Raw genomic sequence first — 18,728 nt, forward strand, 5'->3', positions numbered from 1 at the left:
AGACAAATGATGCCATTGTTAAAAATTTCAGGTTTGTGATCAAACATACAATTTTACGCTCATTGTAGATGATGTCATTCCATTACTACATTACTAATTTACTTAGTGCAATTCTTATTGGATCGAATTTATTTGAGATTGGCTTATTTGTGGGATCCCTATTTTTTCCTAATTTGTGATAACTATCACACGTCTTATCTCAGAACCTTACCAACAGATGGCAACATCAGTCATTTGTGAGGTGTCTTCCTCTATTTAGACATAGGTCTGAAGGGGAAGGAAAGTTTCTCCTCATCCCTGTATTACACATATCGCTGCCCGACTTTTGATTCCACAGATTTTACGAGCAGGTAAATTGCATGTACTCGTTAGGTTTTAGTGGAGTTTTTCTGGACCACAGTCTGATTCTCTAACCACTGGGCTACCCATGGTCCACGAGGAATTCTGACTACGACGTATCGTGTCCACGATTTGTTGTCATCCTGACAAAATTGTGTGTGACAAGTTGACATGACAACGGAAAAGCACTATACCAAAAGAAGAAAAGAATAAAATAAATTTTTTAAAGACTAAGACTAATGACTTGACTAAAAAGAAGAAGATAATTTTATTTTGGTCAGATATAAAACAAAAAACGAAGAGCACATTACTTTTGTACTTGACTTTGACATCCAAAAAATCCTCGTTTTTATTTTGAACTTGATGTGCCTTCTGTTTTTCGTGTTATGCAGAACAAAACCAAAATTATTTTCTCTTTTTAGTCTACTTGAAACACATAGTAGTTTTAAACTCTTATTTTATTATTTTTTCATAGTAAACTATTTTATTACATTGTAAAACTATTTTAACTAGTAGTAAAACTAGAGAACTATTTTATTATCTAAAAAGATAACAAGCATTTTAAAATCACAAATTTTGCCTAATATTTTTTAAGATACTGATTGTTGATTTTTTTCTTTCCAGAATCGCTTACAGATGGTGCGACTGATTATGAAAATGCAAAACACCGACTGCTATCCAAAAGTGCTGGAAAAGCTTTGAGTTTTATGCCTGACGACGGGTCGGGGGAAGTCGAGGTATCAAATATGTCATTCGTGAAACAATTGTTAATAAATTACGAGTATAAGATAAGGTTATGCTGTAATTTATGTCTATTTTGTATTTCACTGATGAATTTTACATTTAGATATAGCTTGAAATGCATGTTTACAAAAACTTCATAACTTTTATTGGGCATCAAAAAGTGCCTTTTTTGTTTCCTAACTAATAAATGTGGGTACTTTTCCTAAATACTAAGCATAATTGTTACGGGAGAAAGTCTTTACTTAAGTAACTTTTCAGTCAATGTCTTTCAGAACTTAAAACCATGAAGTGTGTTTAAATTCCTTCATTTTGAATTTACTATCATTATTATAAATTCAAAAATTTTTTTGTGAGCTCGACCCGTTTTTTTTATACTTGTATTCGTTCTGATGTATCAGCTAAATTTTGAATTCTGTTGAATTATGAACCGGTTATAATTTGCTTCTACTACAACTCATTAGTGATTTTGAGTGTTTTGTTCTTATTGCCTCGAAATGTGTTCTCCAGGGCTGGTCCGAGCTAATTTTCGAGTGTAAGTAAAAATATTTTTGGCACCCACTCACCATGAAGGATAATAAATATGAACGTGGTGTAAAATAAATTTTACTTACAGTTTTAAAAATTAGTCTAAAACTGCAGTTTGTATATTTTTATAAAAATGAGGTACAAACTAATTATATAATGTACTTTATTCTACAGAGCGAAATAATGAAATTTCTTCTGTAATAATTACTCACAGAATGTAGGATTATTGGATCTCTGAACTCAGTGTCAAAATTAGAGGGGGTGATCACAAATAGGCTAATTGATAAATGTTTACGATATTCCGAAATCAGTCACAACGAGCGTGATTTCTCGGAATAAACATAACCTTTTTTTCAATGAAATAGGGTTCCAATAATTTGGTCAGGAGAGGGATTCAGCATTTGGACTGTTAGTTTTACTTTTTGTGTATTCCACCATATCTTGATAACTTTTGATCGAATAAAATTTTTTTTGTATAAAATTTGGTTATCAAAAAGTAATTCCATTAATAAGATATTTGAAGTCGCACCCTCGATCGATTGCAATTGAGTTTTAGAACGTGGAAATCCCACCATTAGATCAAAAGTTAGGTAGGGTGCCCATTTATTTAATATTTTTTGCGATCTTTGCATGAAATGAATAAATTTCTCTCAAAAATCATTAAGTATACATAATTTGGAGAGGGAAAGCTAAGTTCAAAAGAAACGTGCAACAAACTTCATAGAAATTGAGAAATTTCATTATTAATTTATTTAATTATTTAGTTTTTTAAATAATCTTAAACTGAAGCGGTAAGATATTACTTGATTAAAAATACCATTTGCTGAAAAAAATTGAAAATGCGAAATCAACAAGTTTCAAATACTCAAAAATAAGCTTCCATTTTCTATGCATCTATTTTAGTCAGGTTTTAATTATCATCAGAAACCTTTTGTCACGTTTAAATGTAGTATTCATAAAAACCAATTGTTTCTTGAGCAAAATAACTGAAAAAGGCATTTTGGATATCATCCATATTTTAAAATTTTTTGTCACACTGAAAATGTAGCGGTCAGAATATGTAGATAGCGCAATGTCGGGCAAATTGGTTGGGTGATTGGAGAACTCTCTCCCCAAATCATAATTTTTTCAGACTTTTAAAAACTACCACTGATATTTATCAATTGATTAAAATTTTGCAGGCTTGTATAAAAAAAAGGTTTTCAAAAACGTGGATATTTAGATTATTGATTAAAGCAAAAAACTTGTTAAAATATATTTTTTAATTTAATGTATCGAAAACGACATAGCTTTCCAGTTCACCTAATAACTTAAAAATGAAAAAAAAAACAAATGTAAATTTAATGCTTAAAACTGAAATAAAAACTTGAGACTTTAAAAATATTCCAAAATTTTTGTTCGTTATTAGAAAAATAAACTAAACGCAGAGTTTTAGTTTTTAATTATTTAAAGACATTATAAAATAATTAGTATTAAAGAAATGAGAAAGTGAAATTAAGCTAACTATTATATAAATGGAATCACTAAGTTTTAAAAAGGAAAAAAAATTAAAAAAAGGCAGTATTCTGAACTTTTTTTTTAAACTTGGAGAAGGGGTTCAGAAATTTAAATCACTCAAGAAAAAAACAAAAAAAAAACAATGTTTATTCTTCTGTTGGTAGGAAATGTTTATCATCAGACACTGAGCTCCAACCGATATTTCAGCAGTATAGCTAGTCATGGTCAAATTTAATGTAAAAATGAGTTTTTCTTCCTTTTTTTTTGGATGTGATCATATTGATTAAAAACATTGCTTTAAGAAAAACAAAAATTAAATACTAAAATGCATATTAAAAAAATGTTTGCCTGTTTAGGTATCAAAGAAATAATAAATTATGAGATTTAAATTTTTAAAATTACATAAATAAATACATTTTTAACCATTTTTGCTTTTAAGAACGTGGCTTTTAAGCATTAGATCAATGTAAGTATATTTTTACAAGTCATTTCCTCATTTAGTATGAAATTAATAAACAAAAATAAAAATTTATTTAAAAAATATGTGCTTCTATTAACATTCCATACTGTTTAAGAATGTACCTAAGACCACTCATTTTTTTAATAAAATAGTTTTTGGAAGAAATTCCCTTACTGTCATTCCCTCATTATTTATTAAAAATAATTATTATTCCTGGAAATTATCAGATATGGTTTGGTCTATAATATTTTTTATTAACTGTAGTATACAGTCGAACCACGTTAATTTGAAATGGGGGGGGGGGACTGTAATTATTTCATGTTGATAGAACTTTCTTTTATCCGATATGTTATGTACTACATCAATATATGCAAACAATGCTATGATGGAACAAATTTTTTTTTAACTAAGCTTGAAAGTTTTATTTAAACTATTTTGTTTTTACTATTTTGTTTATTTGTCCACTTCTAACAAAGGAAGAAAATAGAAATCCTCAAAAACGAATGATTGGGATTTTATTCATCATTCATTACAATAATACTGTTGCTCACAGCCTGACTAAGGCATACAGGGCAGTTCCTCCGGACCAGAAAGGCCCCCAAATCGAACAGAAATATTATTTTACCTTTCCTTCTTTAATGAACTTTTTTTTAAACAAAATATCAGTGCAGTGTAAAATCTGCCAGTTTTATGTTAGCTTCTTCATTCATCTATCGTATGAACACGAAAAATTTATTTTTCGTAAATCCATGGCTTTCTAGTGCGTAATTCAAATAGATTTTTGTTTTTTTATTCATTTATTTTTAATTATAGGTTTCTTTAGTGTGTTCTAATTAAATTGAACTGTTATTTTGATAGATATGGAGAGTGGATAATTTTGATATTGTGCCTGTTGAATCGTCTCAAAAAGGAATATTTTTTGGTGGTGATTGTTACATAGTAAAATACATGTGCACAAATTCTTCACCACATTGTATCTTGTATTTTTGGCTTGTAAGTGTGTTTTTATCTCTTTTTTTTATAGATCTTATATTGTACTATTATAACTGTCACAAAATTTTAAAATTCCGTATTTTCTATTGTACAGGTTTATCTGGTGTTATATGTCCACCCACTCGTTTTTACTTCCAAAATAGAGGAATTTCGTGTGCGTTCAGCGTATAAGCCAAACCTTGAATTCACACTTGTTTAAAAAACAAAAATAAAAAAGCAACCAATATAAAATTCTGTTTTCTAAAAATTTCAACTAATTAAAAATTTTTTTTTAAATTTTAATAATTTAAATGTAGAAATGTTTATACTCAACGCTTTAAGATCTAATAATGTGAAATGGTCAATAAATTTTTGCGGGTAAATTCTTGATGTATTTGAAGAATTTACTATAGATTAGATTACTTTTTTTTAAATTGTCATTTAATCTTCATGTTACTGGAGTGTGAGTCAAATTCCGTTTTAATTTGCAAATCGAAAGTGAACTGATCGTAAAGATACAGTTCCTATCAGAGAGTGAGGGGGTGGGTGATCAGTCTGCAAGGAAGCGGTTCTCGTTAAACTGTGCTGGTCTATTGAAGCACAGTAGAGGATCAAAACTGTCGTCTTCCATTCACATTCTGAAGACTCAAATAAAGTACGGCAAAAAAATCCACTCATAGATTGGAAAAGGTAGTCGTAATGTACTCCTGTACAAATTATTGTAAAAAAAATAATTACTTTTCACACATTCCTATGTAAATCAAAATGTTATATGCATCCTAAATCTTGTCAAAATGTTTTTTTTTTACCGTCAACAGTTTGCGGAAGTGTGTGCATAATTAGATGCCTCTGAACAAAAAGAATGATTAGATGTATAACTAAATTTTCTGAAGGGGGCATGAAAATTAGTGTGAGATTAAAAGGATAAAATATTGGACTGTTGTAATAAATTCTTTTTTTATGCGCACAATGAAACGATTTTTTTTTTGTTAGAACTTATTATTTCTAACAAAATGTTCTTAAATGTAAAAAATATTTAATGTTAAATATTTAAATTTACATGACCCAAGACTTTATTTTTAAATTTGTTTTAAAGCAAAATATTTGTACATAAGAATTTATAAATGAATATTTTTATTGGTATATATTTGTATGTAAGCAAAAGCATGTTTGTTTCTTCCTGAAATATTCTTCATAACTTAACTACCAAATAAAAATAATGCATAGTTGTCAATTAGAATGCATAGAGGGCAATTGTACCCTCTCTGAACTTTGAAATTTTCAATGCTTCCCAGAAGACAAGGGGTTTAATTACATGTCTTGGACTTATTTTATTTAAGTAAAGGAAAATTGGGAAGGACCTTCCTAGCTGGCAGGTGTTCACGATTGCCAGTTTTAACCATGGTTATAACATTTTTGATATAGTTTTGACAGTTATCAAAAACACAAAATTTTGGTGTAAAGTAATTATTAGCTATTATAAATATAAAGTAATTATAAATGAAGGTAGGTTTAAAATTACAAGTGATTAATAAATTATGTTCAATTGACAATCAATTATGTTCTTTAATCATTCTGGCGATAAACTTTCTTTTTGTTTTAAAAATTATTATTATAAATGTTAAATAATTAAAAGTAGAAATGTGCAAAATCGCAATTCATCCAATTTGTTAATTTGTTTCATTATTGAAAATAAAACAATCATCTTATAAAAGAAATATATATATATATTTAACAATCATTTTGCATAAAATTATTTTTCCTTTATTCCCTTTTTAACTCCTTTCCATGAAGCAAGTGATTGTTTTCAAACTCCAAATTTATTTTTCAGTTTTAAATGAATGAGACAAAACTTTCAATTGATGTTGAGTTTCATGGACAAAGACGTACCAATAGTATTACAATAGCATGAATTGGGACATTTTTTTTCTAATAATTATTCTAAATATTGATAACTTAATTAAAAATTTTAATTGATTGTTTGAAAAAATTATTAGCTCATTCATCCAAACATTTATACTTTTTTTTTGTAAATTATAATTAGTTTACTTATCTGGGGACATATTATAACCATAATTTATAGGCAATGTTCATGTACCCATAAATTATTAAAAACAAAAATTGAGAATAAAAAAAAATTACAATTTGACATCAGTCAACTTTTGAGGAGCACTTTAGTTTTTCTCCTGCTAAAACAATCTGCCGAAATTGGGGCATAAAAGATTTAAAATCAATATTTAGATTGATAATATGAACTGAATAGTTATTACTATGTAACAAATAATATTGATCTTAAAATATTAATATTACCATGTTTTTAGAAAACCAATTAATAGTTTCAGTAATTCTAGTCTTCTTAAAATATCAAAACTGTGGCAACTGTCTTAATGTGGAACTGACACCATATCATGTTTTTAACTGCCCTGCAGTCGCTGCAGGCCTTCACCTCTTAAACTACCCCACAGAAGAGGATTTGTATTCTTTTAATGCCATAGAAATAACAAAAACTATTCAAGCACACCATGAAATATGATTCAATAGAGGATACGACACCAACCAACCAGTAATTCTAGCTATATTTTGCATGAAATACATGTGCATAATTTAATTATTAATATAATGACCTCCATCACGTAAGAGAAACTTTCCAAAGGTTTTTGACTGTTGTTGACAATTTTCGATAGGTTTTTTACCTGTCATGTCAAAAACCAGTTTTAGATATCAAAAGCCCAACCCTGGATTATGCACTGAAATTGATATGCAGTCCGTGACTATATCATTAGATGCACTATAAGATTCTATGTAAAATCTTAATTATCAAGTGATACTTTACAGCTTTATTGTCTTTACGTGACTGAAACCGGCTTGCATTTGTTTACGTTCGTCTATCAATTGGTTAACGTTGTAATGCAATATGTTAAAGATAAATTCAAATGGGAAGTATATGAAAAACCCTCCGATAAAAAACCCAATACATGTATGCTTGAATATAAAAGTATTGCATGCAACCTCGTGCAAAACATGTCATTATTAAAACATTACTGTGCGTCTAATTATTATAACATATACTAATATAATACCTGATATAATATATATTCTATATTTATGTAATATATCGTTTAATTTAACCAATTGATACATGGGCGTAAAGAAATGCAAACTAGTTTCAGTCAGGTAAGAACAATAAAACTGTGCTGCATTATCTGATAATTAAAATTTTAACTCGAAGCATATTTTGCATCTAATAATTTGGTCACGGACTGTACATATGCATGGAAATACACTGCAAATAAGAATCCTTTATGCCTCTTAAAATGCATTTTAACGTATTATATTTCTTTTTTGAAAAAATCTATTGAGAAATATTTACTGTTTGGTTTTAATTTGCATTCTTTTAAAAATTACTTAATATTAAAATTTGTAAACAACTGTGAGGCCAATATTACATCAAAAGAGGTTTGTGATATGCTTATTTTTGTTGTCACGGGTGTGTGTGCAGTGAAAATCTGAAAGAAAAAAATTCTTCAAGGAAAGAGCTTTGAGCGCAAAAGATTTCTAAAGAATATTCTGCACAAAATTTTATAAAAGGAATGTAAATTTTGTTTCTTTACATCTTTTCATTTGAATTTAATTTTACAGTACAGAGATGATTATGCTCCGAAAAAAATATGGATTACCGGATTTTTTGCTTACAGTGATCCGGAAATCTGAGGTCTAGAAGCTTCGAGAAATCGTCGATTACATTTATGTTTAAAAATTTTATTCAAATAAATTGAATTAAAAATTTAGTTCAAATGTTTAAATATTTTACGTCAGCACCATGGTTAGGTGCGACTCGGATGCAGAATTCGTATCGACCTGCCGACGCTGGGATTCGAACCCGGTTAACCTCTGTGGAAGGCAGAACGCTCTATCCCCTGAACAGATATATATAGTTCCGAATTTCAGTTCTAACACTTGATCGAGCATTTTAAAATGACCTCATACTAGTAGCGCCCATGCTTGAATATGCTTTTATGACTACCAGTCTTAATTTTATTTTTGTCAATGTTGTTATTGGAAAGTCATTTAAACTTGCTTACCATCTTTGCATTAGTTTCTCAGAATCCTGGAGAAAGTGACAGTTGTAATTGTGAAAGTTCAAATTTAGAAAAATAATTTTAGTATATTATTTCACACCCTTTTTTTTTTTAAAAAAAAGAAAAAAAATCTTAATTATTTATTTTAGACATCTTCCAACTTTCTAAAGTTAAGAAGAATTCTTAACATTTCTTTATTATTGTGTTGTTTTACTTTATTTTATTCTTTTTATATTTGTGATTTATACAAGTATGTAAAAATTAACTCTTCGTTGAACTGCCATTGTACACATAAGAGTAAAATTTTTTTTTTAGAGAAGCGTGTTTCTCCTTTAAATGTTTTATTTTTGTGTTATTTTAGGTATTTTCAGACTTCTGTTATTTATTTATTTTACATTTTTGAAGGCATGTAAATAATGAAGACTAATTTACAAAATTCAAATCTACTGTGTTGTTAATTATTTTTATATTTTTCAGTGTGTCATCATTTAGTGAAAGAGAATTTGTTTTTTTAGGGTCAATCAAGCACTCAAGATGAAAGGGCGACTGCTGCAATAATGACTGTCAGAATGAGTAATGATATGAATGCAGTACAGGTTATTGTTCTTTTCTGTCATTATATATGGAATAACACTTTTTAGCGAGTTTTTTAAGTCATCAAATTTAGCCAACTAATCACAAAATCTGTCTATGTGAAAATCATTTTTTTAAAGTAATATTTAGTGCCATAGTGTGTGTGTGCTCCGTAAAATAAACAAAAAGGAAGAATTATATTTTAAATGCTTTTAAATATTTTCTCATTAACTAGTGGGCTGTGGACGCTGGTCTAAACTGAGTCTTGGGATCTAAAACTAGACACCAATCTTGTGACTTGCTGGCTGTTGTATAATGATTAGTTAATGTGCCTTACTGTTTGTTTATTCATTTATTTTTTACAAAATTGTTGGCACAACTAAAATTTTTGAGGAGATAATGAAATATCATCAAATTGTTGATGTTTAAAATTTTGAACTCTTTTTCTTTTCTTTCGTCAAGGAAAATCCACAGTTTAAGTGAGGCAAAACTAAATGCACAATCTTATCTAAGCTTTAGAATGGATCTTAAACATTTTAGAAGCCATTAAACTATATATATATATAAACCCTCCCAATTTAGTGAGATTTTTTTCACCTAGATGAAAATTATCAAAAGCAATGTGTGATTCTAGAATTTGTATGGGCCCATATAAGGCAACATAACGTTTTAATATTTTATTTTAAGGAATTATATTGCTTTTTATGTTCACAAAATATTTCCACATATTACATCATTTTTGCAATTAACATAGAAACTAAACATAGCTTCACTTATGAAAATAGTCATTCGCTAGCATTATTTCATGTGACTGTTTAAAATTATAGTTTTTCTTACTTGGAACTTTCTTCTGATTATTGTAATTCTGTTTTTTTTTATTATTTTTATTATGAAGTCATTTACTTAAGCCCATCCCTTGTTAGCAAAAATAAACAAATCGCAAACCAACTCCCATGAATTATTTTATTTTATAACAGCCGACCCAATTTTTGGGATTTACTACCACTAATGTTCTACTGCTTAGTCTTGTCATTTTGAACCCAATCCAGAAGACTAGGGAACTTTTGGATCAAGTATTGGGAGAAATTTGCCTTCATGGAGAACTTTTTGACGGAACTAACCTGCATTTGCTTTACATGGAGAGGAAAACCACCAAAACTTCCCATGGTTAGGGACTTTAACCCTCGATCCGTCTATCACTCAGGATATTTTACGTGTGCACTGTGGTCGGTGCGAGCCGGATGTGAAATTCGTATCGACCAGCCATCGCCGGGATTCGAACCCCGGCCACCCTTTTCTGTAGGTCAAACGTTGTATCCCCTAAGCTATCATGATTATGTAAGAAAATCATATTCGTTTTTGCTTTAACTTTGACTGTAGTCATCCAGTTTTAGGATTAAGTTTAAATAAAATATGTCAATTAGCAAACTAAGTTTACGTTTTAATTTATCTTATAAAATTTTTAGTAGTAATATTTGTTTTGGAATCTCGTGCATTCAAAATTATTGATCTTTGAAACTCTTTAAGAAAATTTTTTTTCAAATTCTTTCTTTTCCCAAATTCAACTTTTTAGTCAACATTCATAATTTTACAAAGTTTAATTTTTTTAATAAATTTTTATTTTACTTTTTAAAATTTTTTTTTAAATAGGGAGATAAACATCTTATGTAAGTATTGCTCTTGTCAGCAAAAATAAGTAAATCACATTAAGTGTGTTTATGTAATATTCCACTGTTTCTTCATAATTAACCATCCTACTTTTTTGTTTTAAATATTTAGATTCGAGTTGTGCATGGACAAGAGCCTGAACATTTTTTACGCATTTTTAAAGGTCAGATGGTCATAATGTCAGGTGGTCACGCAAGTGGTTTCAAAAATATCCACGATTTCGATTCGTACGATGTGGATGGTACGAGGCTTTTCCAAGTGAGAGGAACGAACCACTACAATACGCGTGCTGAACAAGTAAGCTGCCGATCAATTTGATTTCGTTATTTCACACTTTTAAGAGATCATTTGAACTTTAATTGGGTGAATTAATCAGTAACTTTAAAAGTTTTGAATTTAGATGTTTGCTGAGATGGGTCTCTAATTAAGATCTGTCATTTTATTTCTATACTTTATAACCGTCGTCGAGCAGTCGACCCAATTTTTGGGTTTACGACTACTGATGTTTGACTCCGTAAGCCTTGTCATTTTGAACTTATCCAGAAGACAAGGAAACTCCTGGATCCAGAGGTATTGATTTGTGACGGGAACATAGAGGACTTTGCGACTAAACAGATTTAATGTGCATCAGTCACCATTCACTACACGGGGAGTTTTTGGCCGACGGGGATCGAACCCACAAACTCCTGGGCATGGGCCCAACGCCCTACCAACCAGGCTATCCCAGCCATAAGATCTGTTATTGTAAAAAACTGGAGGTTCAATCTCTAAGCCAATTCAGCTTTAGATGGGTGAGTTGAGTACTTAGCTTGTCTCCAAAGTAAAGGCGACCTACACTCAATGCAGATCACCTTGCTACAGTCTTTACCTCCATGATCCAATGGCTGTTGTTGGAATGCTTTACTTTTTTATTATTTTATATATTTTCATTACATAAAATATATTTTAAGAAGATTCTATTATATATTGTAGCGTATCTACCACTAAAAAAATACAACTACAATTCACTAGTATATAAGGCATGTTAACTCGACTCTATGTCGGGGTACCCTTTCATTGATGAAGGTTGACATGGTCTGTAACTACTCTCCCCACAATGGTGACCTTCGGACGTGAAGTGAACACGCCTACCTTGGCAAAAACGCCCACTTTGATCTGGATACGCCTACATCTGCAGTAACGCCTACTCCGATGGATGGTTCACATTGAACAGTTGACTTGCTACTTGTGACTGCGACATTATCCACCTCCTCGCACTGTTGCTACTCAGTCTCGTCTCGATCACGCACAACGTCGGCTTGCATACTTGTGATTACTCGACTGCTAACGGCAACATAGGAGCGACTACGACAGTGAAGTTAATACACCTCTCACATTCAGCACTCAAAAAAATACGGTGATCTTAATACAGCTCTCCCGGCTTCTCACAAAACAGCAATGANTAGGAAAAAGCAGTTTAGTGTTTTAATGAATATAATATAAATTTGACGTAACTCGACTCTATGTCGGGGTACCTTTTCATAGATGAAGGTTGACATGGTCTGTAACTACTCTCCCCACATATATAATTTGAATTTTTAAAACTGCACTGTGCTTGTCATGTCAGCACTTATCCGAATGGTTCTGCCAGGTCGGGTGTCATACCGTGGTAGTGACACCTATTGAACAACTACTACTTGCGCTACCGGAACTTGAAGCGCTACCGAACAACTACTACTTACACTTTCGCCGGGGATATGTAATCACATTAGTGAGCGATTTGACTGGGAGGAATAAAGAAGGAAATACAAAAGTTTTCTCTTGTTTTTTTTTGCACTTTTAAATAATATTACATTAAATGAGTTAACCGCTACAGTTCGAAAAATTTTGATAACTTCCTTGTTTTTTTCCTCACTTAAATATTAGTTTGCGTTCCATAAAGTATTAATTTATTCCAAATTCTGCAAAGATTATACAATAATACTGTGCTCAAAATAAAAGAAGAGCACTTTTAAAAAATTTGATCTCGAGATTAAATTTAATGCCTATAATTTTAAATGTAATCTTAATAGTTTGAGAAACTAACTTTCAATATGCTTGCTAATAAATGCAGAAAATATCTTAAGTTACAAAATCGTTCACAAAAAAGGTGTTATTTTTTCAACCCATTCAGTTTTTGTTGCTTGAGAAAAATATGGGAGTAATCTAAAAAATAGGGTCCCAATAGTTTAATCTGGTTGAAAGCCCTTCTTACTAATATCTCATTTAGCATATTTCGTCTCTAAATTTATTTAAGGAAAGAAAATTCGTTTTTGCATACAATTATGAAAATCATTTTTCCCAAGAGTTGGCAGTAAAAATAAAAATAAATTTTCTATGTTTATTTATTATATTCTATGTTAAAATAAATTCAAGAATGGAAAAAAATATTGAATTGTAAAGCATACATGTTTTTATGTCATCTTTATCTATACAATTTTATCTTTTATGCACATATTAGTAAGCATATTGAAAGTTAGTCTCTCGAACCATTGAGGTTGCATTTAAAATTATAGAGATTAAATTTAATCTCGAGATCAAATGTTTTTAAAGTGCTCTTCTTTTATTTTGTGTTTAATCTTTGTAGAAATTGGAATAAATTAATATTTTATGGAACGCAAACTAATAGTTAAGTGAGGAAAAAACCAAGGAAGTTATCAAAATCTTTCGAACCATTCGTATAAGTGACAAGTGACTGAGCAGTTTTAAATTCCATATAATAGAATCTTCATAAAATGTATTTTATGTAAGGAAAATATTTAAAATAGTATAAAAGTAAAGCATTCCAACCACAGCCCATTGCTGGCCAGAGGAATCATGGAGGTAAAGGCTCCAAGATTGTTTCTGCATTGAGCGTAGAACTCGTTTACTTTGGAGAGAAGCTGGTACTTACAGATCAGAAGCTGGGTGGGCTTTATGCCGCTTCTATCTATAAAATTTTTAAGCTTTTATCTATTTAATTTTAATGCTATATACAATTTAAAATTTGAACAGAATCAGAGGAATTAGCATTTCTTTACTCAACAATTTCATTCAAATGTGGAAGCTAAAGGCATGGAGGTGAGATTGGAAAGTATGGTCCACTCATTTTCTCTTCTGTTGTTTTGGATAGAATAGAATTTTAGATAGAATATTCTAGATAGAACCCCATTTCTTTACAATGATAGTTCAGTAAGCTACCTGCAGAAGGTTTAATTTTTTTTTTTTTTAAACAGAAGTCATTGTATTCTAAGTGTATCATCCACCAGGTCTAGGAACAGGTCATGTGATTTTTTCGCCGAATTACGCGTATCTCAAGACCATTGATTCGTCCGCGAATCAAAATTTATAATCCGACAACATTTTCATTGCAATCTGAAATTTAAAGCAAGAACTAAGTTTTACAATCTAAAATCTAAATTTTGAAACCTTCGCTAAATCGCTTTAACGAGACGTTTTCATGCATGTGACTCTTCCCCAATTTAAATTTTTTATTTATTTATTAATAATTTTTTTTTTGGCTTGTCAGATTTTCATTGTTTTTAATATTTGAAACTAGGCCGGAATCCGCTCATATCACCATTCATATTTTCGTGATTTTAATATCAAAACATCGATTCTCGTATTTACCTGATTTGAAAGTGACTCATTGTGAATTATATTCACGCGATTTAAAAATCGCACATCCCGATTCGTATTCACGCGATTTAAAAATCCAATACCTCAATGTGTTATGACAAGTTTTCGAAATTAATATCGCGATTCGTATTCACGCGACCAATGCCACTATTCGTTTTCAGCGGATCAAAAAATCATGCATCCTGATTCGTATTTACGTGATTNAATTATATTCACGCGATTTAAAAATCGCACATCCCGATTCGTATTCACGCGATTTAAAAATCCAATACCTCAATGTGTTATGACAAGTTTTCGAAATTAATATCGCTATTCGTATTCACGCGACCAATGCCACTATTCGTTTTCAGTGGATCAAAAAATCATGCATACTGATTCGTATTTACGTGATTCAGAAATACAATAGTGCAATTTGTATTTTTGCTTTCTTTAATCCAATATCACGTTCCTATTCACGCGATTTTAAAACTCAATATCGCGATTTGTATTTTCGCGTTCTTAAAATTCAGTATCGAGATTCATATTCACACTATTTTAAATTCCAATATCGCTATTATTATATAAATCCAGTTTTTTTCTTTATTGGTATTCTTTAGTATTCTTAAGTGTGGTATTCTTTATTGGTAATTAATTTAATTATAAATCTTAGTTCAAAAAATGTGTTGTCTGTTTTTAAGAAATGGAATAACTATTTAAGTAACAATGTTCTAAAAATCCTTGTTTAAAAAAGTTTAAATGTAGTACCCCCCAACTCTAATTCCCCCCTTTTATTGTATTTTTAAATAGATTCCTGAATCAAGCTGCTCTCTTAACTCCAACGATGTTTTTATTTTGGAAACGCCTACTCTCACCTATTTGTGGATTGGACAGGTTTTACTATTTATAACTAAATTTTTTATTCTAATCCGGTGATTCACAACATTTCTTCTTTTTTTTTTGTCGCGGCACACTGTTAATGATTTTGAAATTTGACGGCACACGAAGAAAAAAAAAGTTTACAAGTTCTTTACTTACCTATAATACACTGTGTAAATTAGTTTATGATAATAATTTTATGTAAAATAAAATAATATGTACTACAAAAGCATATTTATGAAGGGATTAATTACAAGTTAATAACAAGAATAATTTTGATGAGAAATTTGAGTTTGATGTTTTTCAATAATTTCATTTATAGTTGGTCTTAAAAATGACAATTCTACACTCATATTGTCTTCTACATTTAACAGTCTTGAACTTTTTTTCTTTTCTTTCGTTTTTATGTTGGTTAACACTGAAAATCCGTTTTTATGTTGGTTAATACTGAGAATCCATATTCACACAAATAACATGTAAAAAATTTTAATAATATTTTTAATTGTTTTTTAACTTTAATTGTTATTTTTTTGTGATTCCTTGTTAACTCGTTTTTTTGCTCATTAATAATTATTAGCTTTGCTGTTTATTTCTATTAGTTATCCTTTGTTAATTTGTTTTTATATCTATTGATTACATAGCATTTTAGATGTTAGCCTTTATTTCCTTTTGTAAGTTAATGTTTAGCTTTCTTTCTTTTGTTAATGAATCATTTTAAGATTGTCAGAAACAGGACTATCGTCGACAAAGAATAATTAATGAATGTCTAAAGAAATTATAAAAATGTAACTTTACATTTTTATTGTAATTAATTATAGTAAAATCTAATTTTTCAACTGTATAAAAAATTGATAAAATAACATTATCAAATTTTATTAATGCTGCTAAATTAACAAGTAGCCTACTAAATATATGTATACACATATTAAATTAACAAACAACATTTTCATTTTTTAATCAAATATTGTTAACTATGAATACTCAAATTAACTCTTAAATAGTATGATATATAGATTTTTAAAATTCTAAATACTTAAAATTTTTTTTAAAATAAAGGTTTAAATCCTGGTCTCAACTGCTTTAAATTATTTAGAAAAATTTTGAATTTGACATTCAAACATTTTTTAAATGTTGTGAGGGAGGATTGAAGTTTTATTTTCAAAACGCTTTGATGCGGAAACGATGTCTTACATAGAGAAGTTTGTCGCAAAGTAGATAAATAAAATTGGTCAATATCTTCTACATCTCATTTGAAATGGTATAAAATTGGAAATTTTTCTTAATTTTTTTAATCATACTTAAAATTGTTGTCTTTTATACTTATTCTATGATTTAAGAATGTGAACCAATATTCATTAAATCAGTGAAATGAAACCAATATTCATTAAATCCATACAAGTGTTTTAAAAGTGTGAATCGTTCTTATTATCCCATTTTTCCTGAAAGTGTTACTTCTGCCATTCACTTTTTACTTGGGTGTGCTTCCTATAGTATGTGACTTTGGATGAATAAATGCAAAGTAAATTAACGGTCATCTGCAGTTATTTACAAGTTAATATACGGTTATAAACATCATTGTTGTCAGTTATTAAATACATTATTAATGAGGAAAAATATTGATATACATTATTCAAACCCAATATAAAGAACGTCAGGATATCTTTTTATTTTATAACCGCCGTTGAACAGTGAACCCAATTTTAAGTTTACAACTACTAATGTTCCATAGCCTTGTCATTTTGAACCAATCCAGAAGACAAAGAAACTCCTGGATCAGTACCCCCAGAGGTATGACATGTTGTGGGAACGTGGAGGACTTTGTGACTTGACAGATTTAGCGTGTACCAGTCACCATTTAATGCACGGGAAGTCTTTGGCTGATGGGGATCAAACCCACGCCCTCTTGGACATGGGCCCAGTCCCCTAATTTGTGGCACGGAATAGTTTGCAACTTATTCACTGTTTTTGCCACCTGCAGTTTTTCATATTCAATTTAGTTTTTTTCACTGATAACAATTACAGTCAAATTCCGTTTTAGCAAAAATTTCAATGCAACGAATATTTTCCAAATTCCCATAGAAACAATGAATTAAAAATACCGATATGACGAAACTCGTAATCCAATTTAAGAAAGGTGAAAATAAGCAACAATTCTCATTTTCTCTCATGATCAAAACACTTTTCCAGTCTTCAAAAGTACACAATGATCTCGGAATTCGAGTATTTTTGCATCTTCAAAATAAAAAAGTATCTAATATGAGAAGGACATGTCAAAAAGAAAAAATAATCACTCAGAAACCCCAACTTATTCTTGTTTGAAGAAGTAAAAATACATGTGGCTTTCCAAAAAAGTGATTTCCAGTTCAGTTGTTTGAAAATGTGCATAATTAGGAGTAATTTATACTGGTTTTAAATCATTGGTACAGAAAAAAATTATGGATTACATAGTTTCTGTAAAATAAGTGATAATAAATTCTTTTTAATTTGGATGTTTTTGTGAGCTTTTAAAATTTTTGGTTGCTATTTTCTACATGTAGAGTAAACTGTAATTAAATGCAATATTTATTTTTTTTTCTGCAAAAAATTCCAATGTAACAAAATACTTTTGGTTAATGTTGAAATTTGTAATATCGGTATAAAGAATTTTCATTATTGCGTTGTGATTGCTTCAGTCCCTAGGGATTTGCTAAAATGGGATTTGGCTGTACTACCATAATCTCTTTAATGATTTCTATTTATGGTATATTTTTATAATTTTTTTAGGACTCGTTTGACGAAGAGCAAGCAATGGGAAGAAGTATTATGAAGATTGTATCACCTGATAGGTTAAAAAATAATTATTTTTAAAACTAATCTTTTTTAAAAATTTCTATTATTTAGGATTTTAGTAAAAGACATACAAGTTTAAGTTTCTATATTCAAATAGAGTTATAACTAATAACTTTAGAACTGTCTACATTATATTAGACTTTTTTTTATTATTTATTTTATTTTATTTTTTATTTTACTAGCTATGGAAAATGTTACTACAGCAATGTTGAATACATTAATGATTAATTTGTCCAATTTCTGAATTTGAAAACTTAATTTTTAGTTGTTTGCAAAATTATCTACCTAACTAAAGGAAATTTAAAGGGAAGAAACTTTAAAAAAAAAAAAATCCCAACAAAATTATTTCTTTTACTAAAGCATAAATATTTTGATAAAAATGTTAAGTATAATTGTCATAGTTTTTAAAGCTAATTATATCTTGAACTTTAAGGATATTTAAATCTCATTTTGCATATTTTAAGTATTTTGAATATTAGTTGAGATTTATTTTATAGGCAAAAAGAAATATACATGCGAATAATTTTGTGAAAGATATGTTAATGCATTTC

The 18,728-nt window shown here is 29.4% G+C and overlaps 1 protein-coding gene across 4 annotated transcripts in view; it reads left to right on the forward strand.

Moving 5' to 3' along the window:
• The window catches only part of LOC107456818 (Gelsolin), a 74,630-nt gene that overhangs the window by 42,721 nt on the left and 13,181 nt on the right, over positions 1 to 18,728 (forward strand). For all 4 annotated transcript variants that reach the window (XM_043054553.2, XM_071179358.1, XM_043054551.2 and 1 more), the window contains 6 exons: positions 964 to 1,076; positions 4,424 to 4,558; positions 9,132 to 9,212; positions 10,969 to 11,154; positions 15,280 to 15,363; positions 18,112 to 18,173. In XM_043054553.2, the coding sequence (XP_042910487.1) occupies positions 964 to 1,076; positions 4,424 to 4,558; positions 9,132 to 9,212; positions 10,969 to 11,154; positions 15,280 to 15,363; positions 18,112 to 18,173 (661 nt within the window). The remainder of the gene's footprint in view (positions 1 to 963; positions 1,077 to 4,423; positions 4,559 to 9,131; positions 9,213 to 10,968; positions 11,155 to 15,279; positions 15,364 to 18,111; positions 18,174 to 18,728) is intronic.

Source organism: Parasteatoda tepidariorum, chromosome 4 (genome assembly GCF_043381705.1).
Source record: "Parasteatoda tepidariorum isolate YZ-2023 chromosome 4, CAS_Ptep_4.0, whole genome shotgun sequence".
Lineage (NCBI taxonomy): Eukaryota > Metazoa > Arthropoda > Arachnida > Araneae > Theridiidae > Parasteatoda > Parasteatoda tepidariorum.